Source organism: Odontesthes bonariensis, chromosome 6 (genome assembly GCF_027942865.1).
Source record: "Odontesthes bonariensis isolate fOdoBon6 chromosome 6, fOdoBon6.hap1, whole genome shotgun sequence".
Lineage (NCBI taxonomy): Eukaryota > Metazoa > Chordata > Actinopteri > Atheriniformes > Atherinopsidae > Odontesthes > Odontesthes bonariensis.
Genome location: NC_134511.1, coordinates 22,841,650 through 22,864,294, shown reverse-complemented (window position 1 = coordinate 22,864,294; position 22,645 = coordinate 22,841,650). Strand labels below are relative to the sequence as shown.

General features: G+C 40.3%; 1 protein-coding gene and 1 long non-coding RNA gene across 2 annotated transcripts in view; one reads left to right on the top strand and one right to left on the bottom strand.

Moving 5' to 3' along the window:
- Window positions 1-324: 324 nt before the first annotated feature.
- The window catches only part of wscd2 (WSC domain containing 2), a 38,719-nt gene continuing 16,398 nt past the window's right edge, over window positions 325-22,645 (bottom strand). The window contains exons 2-9 of the mRNA XM_075467983.1: window positions 19,226-20,162; window positions 16,160-16,274; window positions 13,219-13,403; window positions 11,496-11,617; window positions 11,241-11,415; window positions 8,637-8,801; window positions 8,343-8,543; window positions 325-2,092 (exon numbers count right to left, since the gene is read on the bottom strand). Of these exons, the coding sequence (XP_075324098.1) occupies window positions 1,740-2,092; window positions 8,343-8,543; window positions 8,637-8,801; window positions 11,241-11,415; window positions 11,496-11,617; window positions 13,219-13,403; window positions 16,160-16,274; window positions 19,226-19,616 (1,707 nt within the window). The 5' untranslated portion in view covers window positions 19,617-20,162 and the 3' untranslated portion in view covers window positions 325-1,739. The remainder of the gene's footprint in view (window positions 2,093-8,342; window positions 8,544-8,636; window positions 8,802-11,240; window positions 11,416-11,495; window positions 11,618-13,218; window positions 13,404-16,159; window positions 16,275-19,225; window positions 20,163-22,645) is intronic.
- On the top strand, window positions 19,178-21,258 carry LOC142382285 (uncharacterized). Its single transcript, XR_012769926.1, has 3 exons — window positions 19,178-19,743; window positions 19,831-20,209; window positions 20,869-21,258. It is a non-coding gene; the product is annotated as an uncharacterized LOC142382285 (long non-coding RNA).

Here is a 22,645-nt window from a genome sequence, read left to right as displayed (position 1 = left end):
AAAAATGATCAAGTTGTGCTTTCAGTTTTCTTAATCTTTTGTTTGCTTTACCCTATTTGTATTTTGTGTCAAAGCCTGGTTGAGCAGACTGGACTATAAAACTATGGAGCGCTGCCGGGTCACGGTGCTTTTCATTCCTTCTGATCCATTAAAAATGACTGATCCCTAACATAATACAGTAATACGGTTGTGATATTTAGCAGATTACAGCTGGTAGAATTGAAAGAAAAGTAGGCCAGGGTCTAAAAGGCATTCAATGGAACAGAGAAACCTATAGATAATGTATACATTCCCAACATTTTTACAGACTGCAGGACAGAGCACTTTATTCAATTCACTCATTTATTGGGCCTTACAACATTACATTCAGTCATTAGAAAATACATTCAGACTTGACATCTGTCCAGTAAGTGCCAGTTTTACAATGAAACCAAGAGCCAATAAGGTGTAAAGCAAATGTTAAAAATAGAAATAACTTCTCCCGTTTGCTTGTTGCAGTACAAATATTTATGGTGTGTCAGCATATACTATAAAAATATATATTTCTATTATACTGAAATTGGAAGTCAGTTAATATCTTCTGGCCCTCAGTCAGTCACCAGTGTTTTTATTTTTTTCAATTTTCACATTCCTGTATCTAACCATTTCTTTTTCGTTGTGCACTGTAGTGTATATTTGAATGACGATAAAGTGTTGAATCTGAAATCTGAATCATTTATATATTTTCTTATTTTCAAACATATGGCAGAGAACATTTGGTACCATCACACATGCTTCTAATGAACAACTAAACAACAACTAAAGGTAGCTTCCAACCGATAAATGAGCGTAATAACTAACTCTTCAGTGATCTTTGGGGAGGGCGCTGCACAGTGAGGTGCTTTTTGGATTTTTGCATCAAGTCCAGTGTTAAGAAAACATATTCGTAACCAAGTTAGTCAACCTGTGCACTGCACACCAAAGATAAATACACACTGAAGACATTGATCCTGTTCTCTCTTCAAGTCAGTGCCTTCAAAAGAGATCATCGATCTACTTGAGGAGCAAAGAATGTAGTCTTTAACTTATTGATCAACAAAATCATGAGTAAGCTGAATAACTTAAAAAACATGGAAACCGACAGACAGCATCATCATCAGACAGTGACATATTGCATTTCTACCCTCTGTTGAAGAGATTTTCAATTTTCTGAGAAATTTACATATAAAACTGTTCTGTAACTGTGATAGCAGCAGGAAATTATTATAATTTCTCTCTCTAAATAGTTAGCTCGCACAACACTTTGCAGTAGTGTATCACAACGTTGTGATAAAAATGTTTTATTCACCGGCGACAAATCGCAGCACAGTCAAAATGAGCCTCTCCGTGGTAACAGCAACCGTACCTTCTTGCTGTTGAGGCATGTGCACATGCCCACACAGTACGTATGCATAGAGCAGGGTAAGAAATGCTTTTCATTCAGCAAAAAACAGAAAAGTAAGCCTCTACTGTTAAAACTGTTTTGTGTGTGAATGCGTGAAGCTGCAGAAATTCAACGCATAGTCAAAAAACAAAAGAATTAAATAAAAAAAACTAAGTAAATAAGAGGCAGATGTCTCATTTCAACAGCTTCAAACTGTCACTCAAAGTAACTTGAGAGAAAATTAATTGAAAAAACTACACAAGTCTTATAATCCTACAAAATATGTTGACATCAAAGTCCAATCAAAAGGAAGAAAAGAACAAGGGAGTCACATTTATCATCTTGGCATGTATTCCTCTGGAACTCCAGACATGTTTTTTTTCTTCAAGGCAACGTCAACTGTTCTGATCAGCTCATCAATGTTCGCTCGCATTTGAGGCGTGTATGGGTCATACTCAAGCTTACGTAGTCCTGATCGCTTGAAATTTCCATCTTTTTGGCCCTCGACGCAGAGCAGGCGATCCTCGGACACTTTCAAACCCAGAAACTGGACCATACCCTTGAGCTGGGTGAAGAGGTCCCTCTTCAGGTTCTCAAAATGGACCACGTGGACGTTCTTCCCATAATTCAGCCAGTCCATTGTGTGGGACGCCCACCAAGGGGCATAGTTCTTGACAAACTCAGGCCACTCTGTGGGATAAATGAGGGAAAAGAAAATTCATCAAGCAGTACTCATGGGGGTCAGTGCACCATATACAGCAATGGCCATTGTGCAAAATGAAAAAAAGGCAGGGGAAAAGTAGCAGACATTAAAAGTTGGGGGATTCACACATAAAATGCTCTAAAGAGCCAATAAAATGTTCCCGATAAAAGCTCAGGCGTTACAGGCAATACATCAGAGCAGGAATAGACCCAATCTACCTGAGGTAAAAGTTTTAAAATATTACTGGGTTGGGTTTTTCAGTTTTGTGCAGTTTTAGCTTTGGATATATTGAAGGTGTCTGTGTGAGAGCTGGGTAAAGGGGAAAAGACAGACGTGACAGCAAAGAGCTGATATAATTTAGCCCGTGAGGTCTGGTGCAATTCATGGCAAGGTACATTAAGTAATTCCTGAAATATCTGGACAGTTTAATGGATGTTCTGCAAAGGCACTGCGGGAGTATACAATTCCTGCAACTTTTACTCAATGGTAATCTACTGGCCCATAAAAGCAGCAGCTGGCAGGAGCTGTGCTGCATTAGAGCATATCGTCACTGCTGGGAGAGGCTGTCGTTAAAGTTTAAAGCCTGCTGAGTTAGCAGCGTTGTCTCAAAAAACAGTGACTGAGGCAACTTTAATATACACTGTCATGGGCAAAATTCCTGTGTCTCTGAGGAGCTAAGTGACCAAAGGATGATTTGACTTTTTTGGACTTCTTTTTTTCTTACAGGTTAAAAATGGCAAAAAAAAGAAAGCAAAAGCTTGTACAGCCAGCTTTGTAAATGTTAACAGGATAACCATTTGTGATAAAGTAACTGATTATTATGCTGAGATGGGCTGCACAGTAGTGTGGTGGTTAGCACTGTCCCCTCATAGCACAAAGGTTCCTGGTTTGAATCCCGACTAGGGCCTTTTTGTGTGGAATTTGTATGTTCTCCCCGTGCATGCACAGGTTCTCTGTGGGTATCCTGGCTTCCTCCCACCATCCAGAAAACATGCATGTTTGGTTAGTCGATGATTCTAAATTGACCCTAAATTGACCCCAGGAGCGAGTGTGGCCATACATAGAGCTTTGTCTTTGTGTTGGCCCTGTGATGCCCTCCTACACAATAGTATCTGGATAAGGCAAACCCTTGTCATGTTTTGCGTTTCCAAACTGTGGTAACAAAATGTTGAGCCACATTCGGCAAAACTTTCACACACTACCTGCCTAATGATGCACTGCACATGATGCACATGAGATGGGGAGACAAAATCTCACCCCATAGCAGCTTTTCCTGAAGAAAAATGCTGTTGCAAGAGCAGAGAAACCTGCCACAGACCATGCTGATGTATTTATATGAGCTGAACACTGCTCCCCTCACCTCTTTGTCTTCTTAACCTCTCCTCAGTCTCAAGGAGCACTTCTTTCACATTCTCAAATAAATAGGAATGGCCTTCAACTTCAAATAATTCATCTAAATAGTCTGGAATCAGTTAAATATTTAGCCCTGGTATGTGGAAATTGATGCTAGTAGTCCTGATACGTATATCAGAGGTTATCATCACTGAAAGGTCAGGACTGATTAGAATTGGAGTGAGTTTTTGTAAGCATCACATAACATGCCTGGATGTTTATATAAAACAGAACAATGCTGACTTTCTTGCTCAGTACAACTAATAATAACTTATCAGTAAAAAACAAGAGGAAGTAGAGCATAAGATGAAAAACCCAAGAATTTATCTTTATCTACCATTTCTTATTCTTAATAGAAAATAAGAAAAAATGCTAAATAAAACGCTTTGCTATCTTCTCATGGCGTTTCTTACTTTGTGGGCATCAGTTTTTTTTGTCAAGTCAATAGAAGCTTGTCTGAGAAACGTTTGAGAAATTAGATATTTATAAAACTTTGAAATTTGCATTTCCTGGCCTTCCGTAGTGAGAACTGTGAACATAGAGACCTTGGTAAAAGTTATATAGCACATATTACTTACAATGTTGAGGACAATATATCATGTTCAACTATGGCTCTCTTACTCACTTAACAGGTCAGAACAAAAGGATTGTTTTTTTAGCATAGATGACCTAAACATTTGCATGCCGCTAAGGAAGTGTTTTTCTGACTTCACAAAATGTGTTCCTCTTTTCTTCATGCCTTTCAAGAGGAAACAGAACTCAAAATACAGAGACCAAAATAAACTGAACTCTCCCCCGACTGCTAATGTCTGACTTAATGTCAAATTGAATTAATGTACTTACGTCAAAAAAGGGTGATTGTGTAACTAAATCCACCAGACAACAAATCATTGTGCTTTGTTAAATGACATATCCTCTAAAATAACTCCCATTTGCCCCTGAGTTGACTTTATGAAGCCACATTGGGAGCATCAGTGTCTGTAACATCTTCCGAGCCCCACAGTCTCCCTCTGTGTAGGTGAGTGCATCAAATCATACATGTTGAGCCCTGTACACAATGTCACGCTGGCCGGAGTTGTTCTCGCTGTATTTGTAGTGGCAGCTGTCAAAAAGCTTTTCTTCGCATGAATGTCACTGCATCATTTGCCCACCAACAGAAAGAGGAAACATTCATTGGATATGGCAGGCCAAATGTGTGCTGATGTTCTCACTAAGAGAGACAACTGCTGGGTCGGCAACTCTCCAACCTCTGTAAAATCGATTAAACCTCACAGGAAAGTAAGAGAGATGATACACGGGCAAGCCAGTTGTCATAGTTACAGAGACACAGTAAGGTTGTTGGACTATGGTGCAGTTTGCATGAAATACAGAAATCATATCAATCTGGGACCCATTTTAATTATCACCTGATGAATGATCTTAAAAAGTTTCTTTCAAACAACAACGCATAAGGGGGAGGTTAACTTGACCAGTCTTTGCTGACACATCATTAAATGATTGTACAATACAGAACACTGAATATAAGAAAATGTCTCGTAAACTACAACACAACACCGTGGAGAGAAAAGGACAAACATGCTCAGGTGACCAATTAAAAGCCCAAACCCTCCAGTGAGGTGTATGATGTAGTGATTCTGTTCTATAGGTGGCATTTTCCATCATATTTTGGGTCCATCTGACCCCATTAAGGGAAGGCTTAGCATCACTAAAATAGTTTTATGCGATCACCTTTGTCCTGTGATGTAACATTTCCCAGGACTCTCCAGTATCACAATCCTAATTTAGGGAAAATCATTTGGAAGCATTATGGACACTTGTGGAATCAATGCCAAGGGTCAGAGAAGTTGTCCTGGCAGCGTGTGGTGGTCCATCACCTTTTTTAAAGGCACTCGCATGCTTAAAGGTGGGGTAGGGGTTCTTTTTCTGGAGCATTTTTTTACATATTGCTTGAAATACTCTTCACAACCCCATTGCAACCAATTAATTAAAAGTTTTGACACAAATATGAAAAGTTTTAGTGGCCTCTAGAATGTACAATCTAGGAAAAACACTATCCAATCATACTGAACGGACCGTTAACAATGATTGGATTCTGATGCCGTCTATCAAACTGCTATCTGCTCCTCCCTCCCCCTCCTTCCCCCTGTGCGCGTACCCTGCTCCGTGAACGAATTACTCGTCCAGAAGCTTGGCAGGAAGCTAAACTAGAGCCAGCTTGGCTAGCACCTAGCATTATTAAACGTATAGTTAGCATATACTAAATACTAAATACGGCAACGATCGATGCTTGCTGTCAGAACAGCGCTCGTGCACCTTCGTGCTCGTGCGTGTTCATGTACTCTAGAGGCGTGCCTTCGGGGGGAAAGTGAAGAAAAGGGTTGGGACTTTTGACCTGTGTATTTTCCAGATGTAGCTTCGCTGGACTCAAAATCCAGGATCTCCTACCCTACCTTTAAAGGTGGGGTAGGGGATCTTTTTCTGGAACATTTTTTTACATATTGCTTGAAATACTCTTCACACCCCCATTGCAACCAATTAATTAAAAGTTTTGACACAAATATGAAAAGTTTTAGTGGCCTCTGGAACGTACAATCTAGGAAAAACAGTATCCAATCATTGTGAACGGATCGTTAACAATGATTGGATTCTGATGCCGTCTATCAAACTGCAATCTGCTCCTCCCTCCCCCTCCTTCCCCCTGTGCGCGTACCCTGCTCCGTGAACGAATTACTCGTCCAGAAGCTTGGCAGGAAGCTAAACTAGAGCCAGCTTGGCTAGCACCTAGCATTATTAAACGTATAGTTAGCATAAACTAAATACTAAATACTAAATACTAAATACGGCAACGATCGATGCTTGCTGTCAGAACAGCGCTCGTGCACCTTCGTGCTCGTGCGCGTTCATGTACTCTAGAGGCGTGCCTTTGGGGGGAAAGTGAAGAAAAGGGTTGGGACTTTTTACCGGTGTATTTTCAAAATGCAGCTTCGCTGGACTCAAAATCCAGGATCTCCTACCCTACCTTTAATGTCCCGTTTGTAACACTCCGTGACAAAATGAAGCTTTGGCCAAAGTTCAATAAGGGAGATCTGATCCATTTCATCCACTTTCTGATCATTTGGGTTTTTCCACCACATCCTTGATACTCCCTCATTTCCACACTGTCAAACCTTCCACGTTAATTATCACATCACTGCTTTGATCCAGTGGTCAGCTAATCAGTGTCTTTCCTGTCCATTTCTAAATCTCACTTCTGCTGTCATTCTCCTTCTCGACCACCTGTCGTGTATCCCACCTCCTCCACAACTCTGAGATGACAGGCCTCAACAGAAGGCCACCACCAGCATCTAGATTCCAGGTCTTTCCTATTATCCATCATGTCACGTTCCTCCTTGATGCAGCATCGGAGTCTAATCGCCAAACTTTATTCTAATTCTTTGTACACTAAACTAAACTTTTTCTAATCATCTTTCTAATCATTATACACCATTGAATTTATGTAGACTTTTCATTTAATCTCTCCTTATTGAAGTGATGAGGCACATACATAATTGTAAGATCTGAGAACAAAATTCCTCAGAGGAAAATAAAGCCTGTTCTATCTTAATTGTAAGTTTTTCTTTTTTAAAGCTTCACCTTAGTTTAGCATCAAGACTGAAAACAAAGGGAGCTATGCGAACTTCATCCCTGCAGCCCTTGTTTGCAAAGACGTAGTCTTCTTCAGAAACTGAGGAGTTTTTTTCCCCTGCCACTCTCACTTCCTGTTTAATTTATATAACACATTTTTCAGATGCAAATCATCCGTGGAATAACTGGGCCCCATGTTTAGTTTTTTCAGGCAACAAAGTTCAAACTATCGCTTAAAGGGGAACTCCGGTATTTTCAACATTAAGCCTCTTTTCTTTTAAGACATATGCATGTCTTAAAAGGTCCGTAAAAGCACCATAAACGTCCGTTTTCAAAATCATCAACTCACCGGAGTGGTTACTGGTGTGCACTGGTAATCCATATCAAATTTCGTGGCGAAAAGTTGCTTCTGTCGGGTTTTATTTGACATTTTGTACTGGATGTTCGTTGATATTACTCCGCCACCGCTAAGAAAATAGTGCGAGCATGAACGAGCTGCCAAATAAAACACCACAGAAGCAACTTTTCGCCACGAAATTTGATATGGATTACCAGTGCACACCAGTAACCACTCCGGTGAGTTGATTATTTTGAAAACGGACGTTTATGGTGCTTTTACGGACCTTTTAAGACATGCATATGACTTGCCATTCTGAAGCAGGTTGAGATGAATCAAAATTAGGCAAATACCGGAGACAGCAGTAAACATCAAAAAAGCGGTGAGGGGGGTTCTAAAACATTGCAGACGACTCAAAAAAGAGGCTTAATGTTGAAAATACCGGAGTTCCCCTTTAAGTGTCTTTAGTGCAACTGGGAAGAGTGTCTGTGAAAAAACACACAAATTAGGATTTACACAAACACAATCCATACAAGTACGCACGCTGTGGTCTGAATAAAAAGACTGGTGAACCAAGTCATTATCACACTCATCACGCTGACTAATGCAGTGGCTGGTTCATTTTTTCACTTCCCTAATAGACTTAGATCCTGCCCAGTGTCATGCTTTTGAAAAACTTCATGCTCAGCCATATTGGTTTGGGTCAAACCACACTCACCCAATTTCCTCACCATTCTACGTCATTGTGCACCATTCTGTACCTCAGCTGGGTTATTTGATATGTTGCTATTTTCAACTTCCATTTTCTTTTCAAACATTCTCTCTGTTTCCCACCCTGAAAAATACAATAGTTACCGTCTGAACCACAGATTTGAGCAGCTTACCTTTTCCTCTCCAGTGAGCCTGTGAGGCGAATCCAATATGTCCACCATATTTGCGGTTAAATTCTGCCATAAGGGCTTTGTATGGGTTTCGGATCATGACGATGCTCGACGCAAAGGCTTCAATCTCCTTCCTGCCGCTCTCGTGCGTCTTAATGCAGATCGTCCTCCCACTTCTCCAGTGGTCCCGCTCCCCTTTAAATCCTATGAATCCCATATTTTATTTACTCCTTAGACAAGCTTACAAACGATTTGTTTGTAATGTGTGAATAATATCAGACGTGTGCTGGGACCCACCTTTATTGTAAAGGGAGCCATCAAAGTAATAGCTGCCTGTGTAGAAGCCAGTGGCGAGCTCTATGAGGTGGCGAGCCCAGGTGTTGCCAGCTCCGGGGAAACTGGCAAGAGCCACCAGATGCTTAACACGAGTGGGAAGGAAGTGTCGGTCCATACAGCGGTTATCTGATAACACACAAAAACCAACAGGCATTCATTATTGATCCGTATAAAAAAACACAGATACATGATCTGTGACAGCGACTCTGAAAAGAAAATATTAGTTAAGTTGCTCAACACAATAAAGCTTCAAATAGATTCTGAACGTGAGTCACTAATGTTGCAACATGGTTGATATGCAAAGATTTATGTTGAAACTTTGGAATAAAGACATGACATCACTGATAGAGAGAGGAAAGGTCAAAGTGGTGGTATTTTTGTTGTTGTTTGTGGGCATGTATTGCTTGACAATGCTTACGTTATGCCGTATATGTACTGGTTACAACAGTTTTTAGTTGAAATAGCAGTTAAAGTTAAACAGGTGCCTGTTTTTGTTCTGTTCCAACTTTTATTTTTGTCTTCACAGCTTTAAATCTTCCTTTTTTGTTTACTGGGCTGTGTTTTTGCTGATCCAAGCGACAGCTGTCTGCTGCACTAAGGAAACACTGCCCACAATAACACATATACAAGTCACGTACTGGATTTTGGTGCTGGATATGGAAAAAAAAAAGAAAGAAGAAAACCGTAAGCAAAATTCTGTCTCCATACGTGTTCTTCTCTGTTTCCTCTATTATTTTATAACATAAACAGAAAGTAAGATACTTTAAGAAAAAAAATAAATAAATATAGAAATCTGGTTATTGCAATGTTAAATGTTGCGAGGCCTGTATGTTACAGATTAACTAAAGAAGCATTCAAATGTCACAGAGAGCAGTGGCAGTAACGGGAAACATGAGTATTGTGAGTTCAGAAGTAAATGAAATCGCTGGTTATTAATGAAAAACTTCCCACTTCATGCTTTATACTTCATACCTGGCGGCATCCGCCTTTAAGTGAATGTATGCACAATTCAGACCAAATGCAGTGCAAACTAAAACTAGTCACGACTATGACCAGTTAAAACCAATGCAAACATTTATTTTGCAGGCTGTGTCTCTGGTTTCTGAAAAACTTTGCTCCACATTTTCAGTGGTTTCTACAAGTTGTTTGAACTGTGACTCAAAGTCTCTAACTGTGACTTTGAGTTAGCGTCCCTTCGTCAGATGTTGAATGTTTTACTTGATATCACAGGGTGAAAGCAAATGTGAAGTTTTACTTTGAGTTTCTTCCTTTTCAAGTGGTGCTCACTTTGCAGTCATGGAACTGTGATCACAATGAGGAAAAACTAAATGTGACGTCATGATGAGGGGATTCATCATCAGCTTAGTTGTTGCCAAGCTACAAAAACAACGTCGCCAATCAACTCATGCGATCTCTGAAGATTTCAACCACACCTCACCCTTCTACACATCAACTGTCTAACACTATGTCAAAAGATTTTTATCTAATTTTGTTACCTAACAACATATCTACAACAATAATCTATAATGCAGCTGTATAATTTTACTTTGGGCATGAACAAGTATTATCAAACTGAACTGAATTAAATTGTAGATTACTAACATTAAATCATAACTCGCGAAAAAAAGAATGATTAAGAATTGATGATAAAATAGCAATAACTAAGCAGCTTTTTGTCAAAGATGATGCATCACCCAGAATGACGAAAGGGAGACTTGGCATCTAAAAGACAGACGACAAGAAAGTAATGGTTCAGTATTCATTAGTCCTCCAGTATGTCACAGAAAGGTTCAGTAATAAAAAGAAAAGAAAATGTTGAGGCAAAATTTAGTGCTGCATGAAAACAGAAACCCCTAGTCTGTTCTTCAGTAACTCATCTTTAACTGATATAAACTCCTTCATTAGGAATTATTATGATAGGAATTAACAATTTATCAAGGATCAAGATGTTCTTGAGTTTTTTTTACAATAACTTATCATCAAATAATCATAAGCTACTTAATAAAATGTAACAAGCTAGCAGCTGCTTTACCATTTGTTCCTCATGTGTTCTTTGGTAACTTCTCAGTGTTACAGAAAACTAGACTTCAACAAAAATAGCATTTCCTGACACTCAATCAGGTATGTTCACAGCTCACAGCTCACAGAACAACTACCTGTCATATTCCCTTTTGATTTGTATTTCAAAGTTTTACACTCTGTACGTACTCTGCTCTGCCTGGTCGGACAGAAGCTTATAAACATAGAATCAGACTAAATTCCAAGTGAAGACACCTGAGAGGCAATTCAAGAGATCTGGGTCACATCCACTAAGCTGCAATAACACAAGTAACACTATACTAAATGTAAGGAAAGACTATATTTTTGATACATATATTCACGTCTCTTTCCAGAATGACATAGATTTCCATAGCTCAAGCCAGAGACTTGGCTCTTTCATTTTATTTCAGTCATCTTATCTTGAATGGAAAGGGCTGAAACAGAGAGCCTGAGCACCTGACAAAACACGTACTGTCTGAATTCCCTGACAAGCCTCTGTTCACATGTGCTCTCTACAAACTTCACCTTGAACCTGTGTCTGGTAGACCACAAAGAACTTGTCGTTTCCACAGCTCTCAAACTCTCCGCCTGGGCAGCGATGGAGACACATGTCCTCATTCTCCAGCTCATGAAGGGAGAAGAGTGGAGTCGGGAAGCCGCAGTAACATCGGTCTCCAGCCAGAACTGCCAGCGATTTCTCCTGAAATATAACAACAGTGATACAGAGACCCACACAATGCACAAATGTACAATGCGTGAACACATCCTCTGTCTGCTCACCCTCTCTGTGCACAGGTCCACACACTTGTCCACAGACATGTTTTGGATGACTTCGCTGAAGGGAAGAGCCAAAGTGACATTGTCTGGCCGGTGGAAACACCCTTTGAAAATGGCACTGCCATCTGAAAGAGACAAAACAAACCAGGATGTTAACTACCATCAGGAGAAAACACACGGTGGACTCGTTTTATGGTTACTGAACACAAATTTCATCAGAACGGTTCCCTACCACTGACCCTGATGATGAGATCCCACTGGGACTCTCCCTCAATCTACTGAGGCCCTGACCTGCCTCCACACTGAACCACTAGCATCATCACACATCCCTGCTGTGTGATGACGACCTTTAACCTCAGATCCTCTCTCTGAGATGACGGATAGCTGGCCGCCATATCACTAATGCAGCGAAGGGCTGTTTCTCTCTTTCTCCTAAATTCAATTTATCTTTAGAACGTTTCACAGCAAGCATGTTAAAGATTTTCCAGTCAAACATATATAAATATTGCACCAAACCAACACTGAGTAGCTCAAGTCTACATTTCTGTGCTGAAAAATTGAACTATAAACGCTATTGTACCTCAAAAAAACGAAGCCCCAATTGCAAATCGGCTCAAGATACAAGTCTGTCTAATGTTTTATTCATTTTTGACCTTTTCATTTAACTAAAAGTTGCATTCTTAATGTCAAGTTCTGACTCCCCGCAGTATCTCTGCAGTGCATCCTCTTTCATCTTCCCTTGATGTTCTTCAAATAAAGCTAAAATATTATATTTTGAGCTCCTTGATTCACTTAGGCACACCTTCCAAACATTTGCCACGACCAATGCCTTGTTAAGGAATTAACAGATTTTTAGCTGTTAATAACTGCTCAAAAGACCTAACCGTGTGAGGATAATGGCTTCGATGTGGCAAACCCGCAGAACAGCCACCTCAACACATTTCTTTGCATTTCCTCTCTGATGCTCTGAGCAGGGCTCACATGACGGAGATCAGGGTTAGAGGCGAAAACACCAGCGTGAAGAGCTTACACAGCAGTTTTATGGAAGGCAAACAGAGGGGAAAAGCAGAATTGAAAATAATAACAAACAAACATGAGGGGAGAAGGAGAGACGAGCTATATGTTTTCAATGGGTAATGATTAGATTCATGATATGTGTAACTGGATATTTCAAAGAAATTTGAGGCAGATAAGAAAGAGGAAGGAGAAGCTTTTGAAGTTACCTCACCTTATGGCAGGGACTTTTTTAACATTTCAAAGGAAAAATAACCACTGAGAAAAAAAAAACACAGAATTTACGTACATTACCTCAAAACACATATCTCGCAGTAACAGCGGGATTTTGACACCGCTTTTTCACTTCTGATAATCAAACCCTTTCTTTTCAGAAGGAGCCTTCTGCTGGCAGGCGGCTGGTGTTTAGCATGCACACCATGGCTGCCTACATAGGTAAAAACAGCTCTCTTGGGAAAGTGTGAAATCATCAAAGATGGCAATAACTCAAAATAACACAAATCGGACAGTGGTGCTACATTTCTGCATCAAAACTGCATGTTTGCACCTGCCTGTTGAGCAGTAAATTCAGGTCTATTTAGATCTTTCTCAGGACATTTTCATTTAATCAGTTCCTTTCACAATTTTTTTTATGGCAGCCCTCCCTCGTGTTTCCTCTGCAGCGTTGTGTGGAGCAGCTTGTGGTTTGTACGAAGCAGAATGTCAGACTTACAGCGGCGTGCTGACTCCTGGCTCAGCTCCAATCTATAGATGGACAGTCTGTTGGCTCCTCCGCACAGGTTGCTCTTCTCTCCCTTGCACTCCATGTTGCATTCGCTCTCCGAAGAGTTGGGCGCCTGAATCTTGTGACCACAGTAGCACTCTGCTCCAAACTCCAGGCCTGCATACATGTAGCCTCTGGAGGACAGGAAAAGGGGAAAGGATTAGAATGGTTAATGAAAGAAAACTGAGAGGTTCAAGCGATCGTTCCGAGCCTTTATCATGTTTCCTAATCCTTCACAGGCCAATAAAATGTATTCTTCTGAGGAACTGGGTGAGCTGTAATCAATAAAAACAAACAAACAATACCCCTGGGATGCTGAGGCAAAGATGAAACACATGAAAACATTAATCTAAAGAAGCGTATCGCTCATTGGTGACTGAAAATTAGATAAGTTATAAACTATATGCTTCAGGCCTCTTAAGGCCAATTAAAAATGTGTTGTATACTCAGAGAGTGAATCATACAAGTTCTCTCCTCTCTTTCCTTTTTGAGGGATTTGACTCCCAGAAGACCTCTCAGATGCAATTAGATGACTAACACTCCCCGTATACAAGACAAATCCCCATGGCTGTCAGTCATACCCAAACCTCTGTGTGCTGCTACGTGTTGCCCCTCATTTGTTTGTCGGTTTTTATTAACCCGCTGCTCTGGGAGAGAAGACAGGCAGGCTGCAAAAGGCCACGAACTAAAAGGAGAGGGAGAGCTGTAAACAGGCATCTTTCTCGGCTCCTGTTCTCAACTCTGCGAATCAGTGATGGGTGTAATTCAATGCATTTGATAGAGCCGTCCCGGGTATTCCACAGAGAGGAGAAAAAGAGTTGAGAGGAGGATGGGGAGGTAGCAGGGGGAGACAGGATGTGAGGAAAACAGGAAACTAATGGAGCAGAAGTGTAGAGATAAACGCTTTAAAAAAAAAGGAGCACATTTTTCTGGAACACTGTGAAACATCAGGAATTCACGTTTGATATGAATGGATGAATTTATCAGCAAATGTCCTTCAGGTTAAGAGAATTTTATGACACCAGAATATTACACCCATGTGTGACAAGTGTTGTATATTGTGTTTACTCAAATTAAATTCTGCCACAGGTACTACCTGTACTACCACTTTTCAGTGCCTGGGTACTATCACCACAGAAGAAACATTTATAGCACTCATATGGCAGGTTAATGGCCCAGCAGGTCTATTCCACCCTGGGTCACAGTGACAGGTTGATCGAGCCATGGTTGAACATAGTTCTTCCCCAAAAAGCTGGGATCGCATCGAAGCTGGTTACCATAGCACTGACACAGACTTTAACACAGAGTATGACATCTTAAATTATACTGAGGTGTATCAGCCTCATTGTGGGATTAGAAAATAAATAAACAGAAATAACCGAACGCGGACAATGAGTTAATACCAAAAGACACATATCCTAATATCATAACATTTCAAATTCATGAAACAAAAGAACAGAAACAAAAGAACAGAAACTGTGGAACAAGGAACTATATTGCCTAATTTTAGAAATTTATCAACCTCATAAAACTACATTAGAAAAGTCAAAGTGGGACAATAAAACACGACTGTGTCACCACTTTATTCAAGTCAGCGTGCCCCAAAAGGGTCCTACTCGGCTAAAATCACAGGTTTATAGCTATATCTTACAGAACTAAAGGGGCAAAAAGTACCTAAAAACACATCAGGGTTGACTCGAGTTGCTTCATGTTCCTCATTGCAGCAAATTTCAACTTTCCAACCAGCTGCAAAAACAGACTCGACTCAAGGTCCATTTATCATGGCTTATGGGTTTTGTTCTGTATTAGTGGTAACCTTTTTCTTTAGATGTCCATGTTCAGTACTCCAGTCACTTTTGTTGTCAAAACCTGTTTTCTCTCTGCACCGTAATTAACTTCACTTTCTGTTTTATGTTTTTGGAGCTATGCATTCTGTTTAGATGAGCACCTGAAATCTGTTGCGAACCATTATTTTTCATTTGTTAATTAACCAACGTGGCTATTTTGCGGTTTTGGGCATTTCACCCTACTTCGCGTGGGCCTGCTAATGCTCTGTGTAATGGGGAGTATGTGCTGGAAACCATAGAGACAATAATGACACCTGCATGCCTTTTTTTTAATGCTTTCCAGGGCTTTCATTGCCTTATGCTGTAACGTCAAGTTGAGCAACAGATTGCATTTTTCTTTTGGCTTCGCCATCGCACAAACTGCTTTTTTTGGTTGTAATAAACTTTGTTGCCAAAGGAAAATCAGGACATATTTACTACGAGCTTTTCTTTGTTCACTGCAAGATTGTCGTTGTTGATTCCTTGCATTTCAGTCTAGTCCTGTTTCCTGTTTTCTGCCTCGCGCTGGTCCACGAATCAGGCTTTCTTTATGCGTTTTCTGGGAACTGCAGCAGCTTTTTTATTTATTTCTTCAACTATTTGCCTCTTGCTTGCAAGTTTCCATTTGGATCCTCTACAGCTCACAACTGTGAAGCCATTCAGATGCTTTTCTGGAATGTTCAGTCATCTCACATGATGTTCATCAACAGATGTCGTATGCTTAGTTTTAAAATCTCCTTTGTGTGATGAAATATGCCAGGATGATTGCAAATTTGGGCTTGAGGTGAGCTTGTTGACTCAACAGTAAGTTTTATTCCCAATCTTTTTTTTTTCCAATGTTTTTTGTGTCAACACTGTGAAAAGACTATAGAAAAGCTCTACCGTTCAGACATCTCTACATTCAGACATTCAGACTTTGAATTGGGTCTGTTACTTTTGACAACCTCCTACACAGTAAGATTTCTGCTTTGTTTCATAGCCGAGCAGTAAGTATACAATAAAATGAAGGTGTAAAAGAAGGAATAACTGATGGATGAGGTTTATGTTGTTTGCTGGTATCATACCTTTCAGCGCAGTTGTCCTGGCAACGGAATATAGTCATTTTTTTGTAGTCAAAAAAGGAAACTCCCCTTAATGCTCGTTTCTGAATGTCATCAATGTAGCAGCCAATGTACTTTGCTGGAAAAGAGAAAAAAATATAAGAAACATTCACAAAAAGACAGATATTAAGATATATTTAGCACATATAGATATCGATAACACAAGAATGCACTTCAGCGACAATAATGCAGTAGATGTCCTATGTCAAAAGCATAAAAAGAGAACATAATCCACAACAGTATATCTTCCTCACAAGGCCGCATAGTGTAGTATCAAACACATGAGGAGTCAAAACTAGGCCAGAGTATTTATTTATTTATAAGGACACACATCCCCTTCTAGTGGCCTGTAAGTGTAGTGGCAGTCATCGTGCTGCATTTTTCATAAGTGTGTGGGGGCTGGGATTCAGTGAACCTACGCAGAGGGATAAAGTTTGACCCTTCAACAGCTTCTTGCCTCTCATAAAAACAATGTTCTCTTGTTTAGCCCAGCAACAAAAGCTTCAGCAGACCTCTTGCCATCTGTGCCATTAGCACTCTGAGCCTCTGTTAATGGCAATATGGAGGAAGATGGAGTCCCCAGCATTACTTTAATAATATTGTCTAAAGGCCTGCATTTGAAAAGAATGTCCTGGGCTGTAATCTTTGTGCTTCACAATTGCTGAGTTGGAATATAATCTGCTCTTTGACAGTATGTTGATTTAAATGCCTTGAATGCATGATTTCTGCTTAGAATAAAAAGAATAAAATATGAATAAAGGATGAAATTGTTATGCAGATGCAGCTGACTGTACCAGCTGAGTAATATTAGTGTTTTGGGCTAAATTCTTCCTCCATCTGAGTCCGGTTTTCTGATCAGTAAAGTATGCAGTAGTCTGTGCTATTGCACCACACAGCACAAAAGTGTGTATGTGCCGCAGCCTGCATCAAACGCTGCAATGTTTTCCTTCAAATCAGATTCAGAGCCAGAGAGAACGACTGCCTTTGGATTAAGAGGAGAAGAAAAGTAGACTCCCTTAACCCAAACATAAGAAGATGTTTTAGGGTACAGAATAATGAGTGGTGCGGGATGCATGAGAGAAAACAAATGCTTTGAAGCTATTAATTACTCCATCATCACATTCAGCTGCTGTCCCAAGAGGTTAGTGTTGCAGAAAAGGGAAGTGTGGGAGGAGAAGAGGAGGGACGAGCTAACTAGAGAGAGAGAGAGAGAGAAAGAGAGACCTTCAATTGATCAGATAACCCAACGCTTCAAAGTATGTTAAAAGCATGCTGGTATTCCTATTTTTGAGCTGGGAAAGATATTGCTTGGTTCTGTAGTTGTTGGAAAAACATTGTTCTTTAATATTCTACTCCCCTACACAGCAGGCTACTATACTCTGACGCAAAGCTTTTGTAATAGAATAGTTTATTCATTATTATTTCTGGCTTGAACTTTGTCACGATCACAGATGCCGGAGTATGTCCAAGAGTTCAAATCAGGAGTGTGGGCCTTCAGATTTTGTCTTCGTACTAACACAGAAAGAGCAGCAGTCCTTCTTCACTCTTAGGTTTTGTATATTTATGTGCAGTTTGGATTCAACACCTGCCTGTAGAGCATTTGCTGAATAGAAACCGCAAACCCTCATAACCAAAATGGAGTTGCAGTAAAAATCCTGGCACTGTTAAGTGTCTATTCTAAGACTCCGTGGAAGAATAAATAGAAACAACCAAATAGCATGAGCTCATTTCCAGTGAAGTTGTCTCCCCGCCAGTCCTGCTACAACAGAACCAGATGTTTGGCACTGCCCAATTTGGATGAATTTTCAGAGAAAATCGTTTTTCAAGCAAAAACTTAACTTCATTCCAAGGTTGTCATAATTTACTTGATGGGTTATTTTGCTACTATATTCTATGTGATATTCTACAATAATTCTAATAATTCTTTTCATATTTGTTGTAAAATTTATCTGAACATTCAGTGTACAGATTGTACACACAAAATAATGTTATCTGATCATTTTACATGATACATTATCATGAATTAAATTGCTAAAGTCCACTTTACTTGGTACAAGTTGAAATGCTGCTTTTGTGTGCAATGAAATCTCTGTTCTTATGTATTTGCAATGGATTTAGTCAAATATGAATTTAATCATACACATACATTCAAACATATAAACACTTACCCTAGAATTGTGTGAAACTTTATAAATGCGTTGGGCTTTCAGTCCATTGTAACCCATCTTCATATTAAAAGTGACTAATAAGTAAAGCTGTGAAATATTTCCCTCTACAATATATGGAAAGCACAAAGTAAAAAACAAAAAGTACATACAAAGAGGAAAAAGAAATAACTGAGCCATGCTTATCATCTAATCAGCCACTCTGACCGTGTTTCATTTGAGAAGTAGTAACAAGCAGGACATTTGTGCCATTCAGAGATGGCAGTTCTGGACAGACAGACTATCCCAGCTTCACAAAGTAGCTTTCAGAAAACTTTGTGATTACACAAGATATCACACGTCGACCAGGAGTTTACATGTAAACCTTTTTTTGACAGGACTGTGCTGTTGAGCGGTTTATTATGAAGACAGATAGAGCTGTAAATCCCGGAGTTATGCAGTCATTTAGATGTTGTCATAATATAATCTACCAAGGTTCGGCTGAACACCTGCTGAGCAGCACAAAGCAAAGCTTCAGCTGAGCTGAGGGTGGGATCCCTGAAGCATTTACACCGAGAAAAGGCAAAGGACTTAATCATAATCATCATCTGACTGCACTCTCAAGAGATCTCCCACAAGACCAAATACAGCTCGGAAGGCTGAGCAATTAAGATGCTGCCGAGATTCCTTTGCACTTATTTCATACTAGCATGAAGTGGAATAAAAACTGAGCTTTCACTCCAGTTTATATTTTAATTAATGCTACAGATGTTTTGCAACTGTTGCAAAGCTTGTAAATCCTGCTGTTTGTCTGTAGGAGAGCAAACAGCAAAGTATGTATCAGTGCAGCAGTAACAATGAGGCATACAACTTGTGCTCATCTCACCTCTTCCATCATCCATGTCTTTGGCAGTGCGTCCTTTTAGTGCACGATTCCAGTTGCTGGTGTAGTCTCCCCCCTTCCTCGTTGTCTCGTGGCCCTCCTGTCCGCTCTTTCTCATCCAACGAGGACCGTACCTTCGTCCGGATCTGCGCGTCTCCTTAAACACTCTGCTCATGATGCCAAACCCGCGGGTGTCTGATGACGAAGTCCTGCTGCCCATCTCTGAAGCCACAACAGAGTCCCTGCCCCCTCTGGCCCCAGGGCCGCTGTCCCCAACAAAGCCAGAGTGTAGGAAGACAAGGCTCCCGGCAGTCAGGTAGAGAAGGATCAGGGAGAAGAATCGGACAGGTTTCCTGCGGAAGTAGCGCTGTATCCTCAGCAGAGGCTTGGCCATGCTGGCTCCCTCTGCCACTCAGACACACTCTCCCAGTGATGAAAACTCATAAAGCAGAATAATCAACACCAGCTCTCCCTCTGCTCCCACCACACAGGCCCACAGGGCAGCACAAAGAAAAAAAAAGGTCAGTCAAAGTGTCTTAATCCTGTATGAAATTCATGCAAGAAATCACATGACTTTTCTCTCATTTATAAATACTCTGTCTCATAAGGGAGGTGGTTTGTGTGGGTGCACTGTGCTGCTCTGCAGTCTGTGTCCACCTGAGAGTGTGTGCGTTCCTGCTGACAGTCCAACCTTCACGGCCGGCTATGGGGCCGTGGCCTGAAAGGTGAGTGGCTTGGAGTGAAAGATGATCGCTCAACCCTGCTTTCACTCCTCTTATCAGCCTACACAGAGATGCCACACCAGCTCTGCAGTGGCACTTTCTCCCACGCTGTGCGGAAGGAAGAGGGCTTTATTTGCCAGCTGAGCTGAGATCCTTCAGTTTTGTGCTGCCGACTATTCACCAAGACAATCCAAGAGAAAGAGGGCATGACTCACCATCTGCAGTAAAGACACACACACGCAAAAGAAAGAATGAGCTCACCTGAGTAAGCTTTACAACATGGAAATTAACATAATGTGAGCAGGTTGAAAAATGATCAATGATTTACTTTCTAAAAGTCTTTAAATCAACCCCATAAGTATCACCAGAGATAAAATATGCATCTTATTATCATACTGTGACATTAAATTCAGCTCAGTAGCAGGTGTAACCGTCTTTATTCTTCTGTCAAACTCACTAACAGAAGCGCCACACGGAGAAAAGATAAGCAAAGAAAATCCAAGAAGAAGATTAAAAAGATTAAAAGCAATTACGTATACTGAAATGCAGGAACATCTAACTGTATAAAGGTCAGGGTTCTGCATCAACTTTAATAAATTAGGTGAAGCCACAAGGGAAAAAAGCTCTATCCTGCAGCATTTTTACTGAAGCGTTTGCGTTCTAACATGTATGGGAATAGAAGCAAAGGAAAAACATAAGTCTGGATGATCTAAAGTGACAGAAACAGTAAACAAGCTCAAAGGATGCATCGGTTAAGAATATGAAGGGTTAAGTGACCTCAGCTACAAAATCCAAGGCATTTGTCATTATACATAGTCTTTTCCTCATCATAAGTCTATTTAAGATTTACAATTTACTGATTACTCCTTTTCTTTTTCTTTTTTTTTGGCTGACTTTCCAAATCCTCTGTGCCCTCCCTCAAAGGACCCTCTGTTCTGGGACGAGCCCAGGAGCCACATTGGAAGGTGTAACACAACACTCCTCAAGGTCAGGGAATTTTCCACAACATTCGACGGGGCAATCGGCCTTGTAGCTCTCCGTCTGCCCAAATACAAATCTGCGCACTACTTGTCACCTGAAACCTCAATGGCACTTCAGACAACTTTCTTCCTGTCTGATTTCTCCAGTCCTCAGTTTCCATTACTGATGTTTTTATTGGTTTCCTTTTCAAAAGGTATCATATATGCTGGGTCACATACAAGACAATAGAGGCATAAACAAGAGCTTCATAGTCTCAAAATGCGAAGGAAAAACAACGTCTATGACAAAATCTGTGTTTGGTTGCTTGGATTGTGCAAAATGTTTGGAAATAAATAAATCTACAACAGTTTAGCAGAAGTGTTTGACGTTCTTTGGGTTTATTTGCTTTCTTATGAGGAGTTAGATGAAAAGATTGATATTACTCACTTGTTTGCGTGCTAAATACGGTATAAAGCTAGGGCCAGAAGCAGGTTAGCTTTGCACTACACAAATGGAAATGAGTGAAAATTGGCTTGATGAAAGCTCAGGGTTGTGTAGTCTTAAATGTTGACGAACTTGAGTGATCTTTTCACTCCCACAAGCAGCCTCTGTTCCATATAAATGTAGTTTCATATCATCATTCCTTTAATTCTCCAGCTCAGCAGCTGGACAAACAATCTTGGAAAGTCACTCCCACACTTTTCATTCTAACCATGACGATTCTTCAGTTCTGTGTTAGTATGTTCATATCTGATGGAGGCAAACTACACATTTCAGAAAGAACGAGACGAATGTCTTTGTTTCAAACTGAAAGCTGTTTTTGCAGGAGTTGTTGAGTCATATCAAGGCCAGGGTTACATGGTTGAAAAATAAAACATTTTTTTTTTTTCAACACTCCAAACACTGTGGAGAGAAACCGTAGCCTGAAAATGACTCATACACAACAGCGTTTGGTTTTAAGGCTGCGTGTTCGAGGGGTAAAAAGGTAAAAAGCTAGCTGTGAGCTGACTTTGTTCTGAAAACACAACAAATAGCTTTATGAGGGTGAACAGATGGAGAAGATGGACATGTGATACCTAACCAGTGGCCCTTGTGAATGCATTAGGGCCCCACACAGGTTAATTACTGGTGTTAATAATTCACATCCAAACAGTTACAAGATGAAACTGACCTCTCCTAACTGACCTTTTGGTTAATAGAAAGAAAAGCATGAATGGACTATAGTTGCAGCTGTATAGAATGTTCAAATTGTATGAGATAAAGAAGTAACAAAAATAATGGTGCTTAAAGAGAGAGCAGACTTATAGCAGGTATACATTGTAGGTTGACACAGGTGTCCATTTAGAAAACATTCAGTGACCAAAACTGAGGTTTTGACCTGACAATGATCATAATCTGGGATCACAAAAAGGGGACCAAACTTTATGGCGCTCCATCCAACATTTCACTAAGGACCACAATCTCATGAAGGAGCAGGAGAAGAAGCCTGAGGACAACCAAAGTCCAGAGTCATCGTCTTGCCAAGGTTTTATCAGGATTTTAGTCAGGCCTAAAGTGGAAACCGGACTGATGTCAGCAACATTAACAATATGTTCAAATCCACAATCGTAGCTCCTTAGACATCTGGAGCACTTTTAATTACAGAGTCACATGCTGAATGTTTGCCCACTGTGGGTGAAAGCCATTTTCAGATAGGGCTGAAAAAAGGACCATGTGTGCAATAGACCGTTAGAAGGAGAAG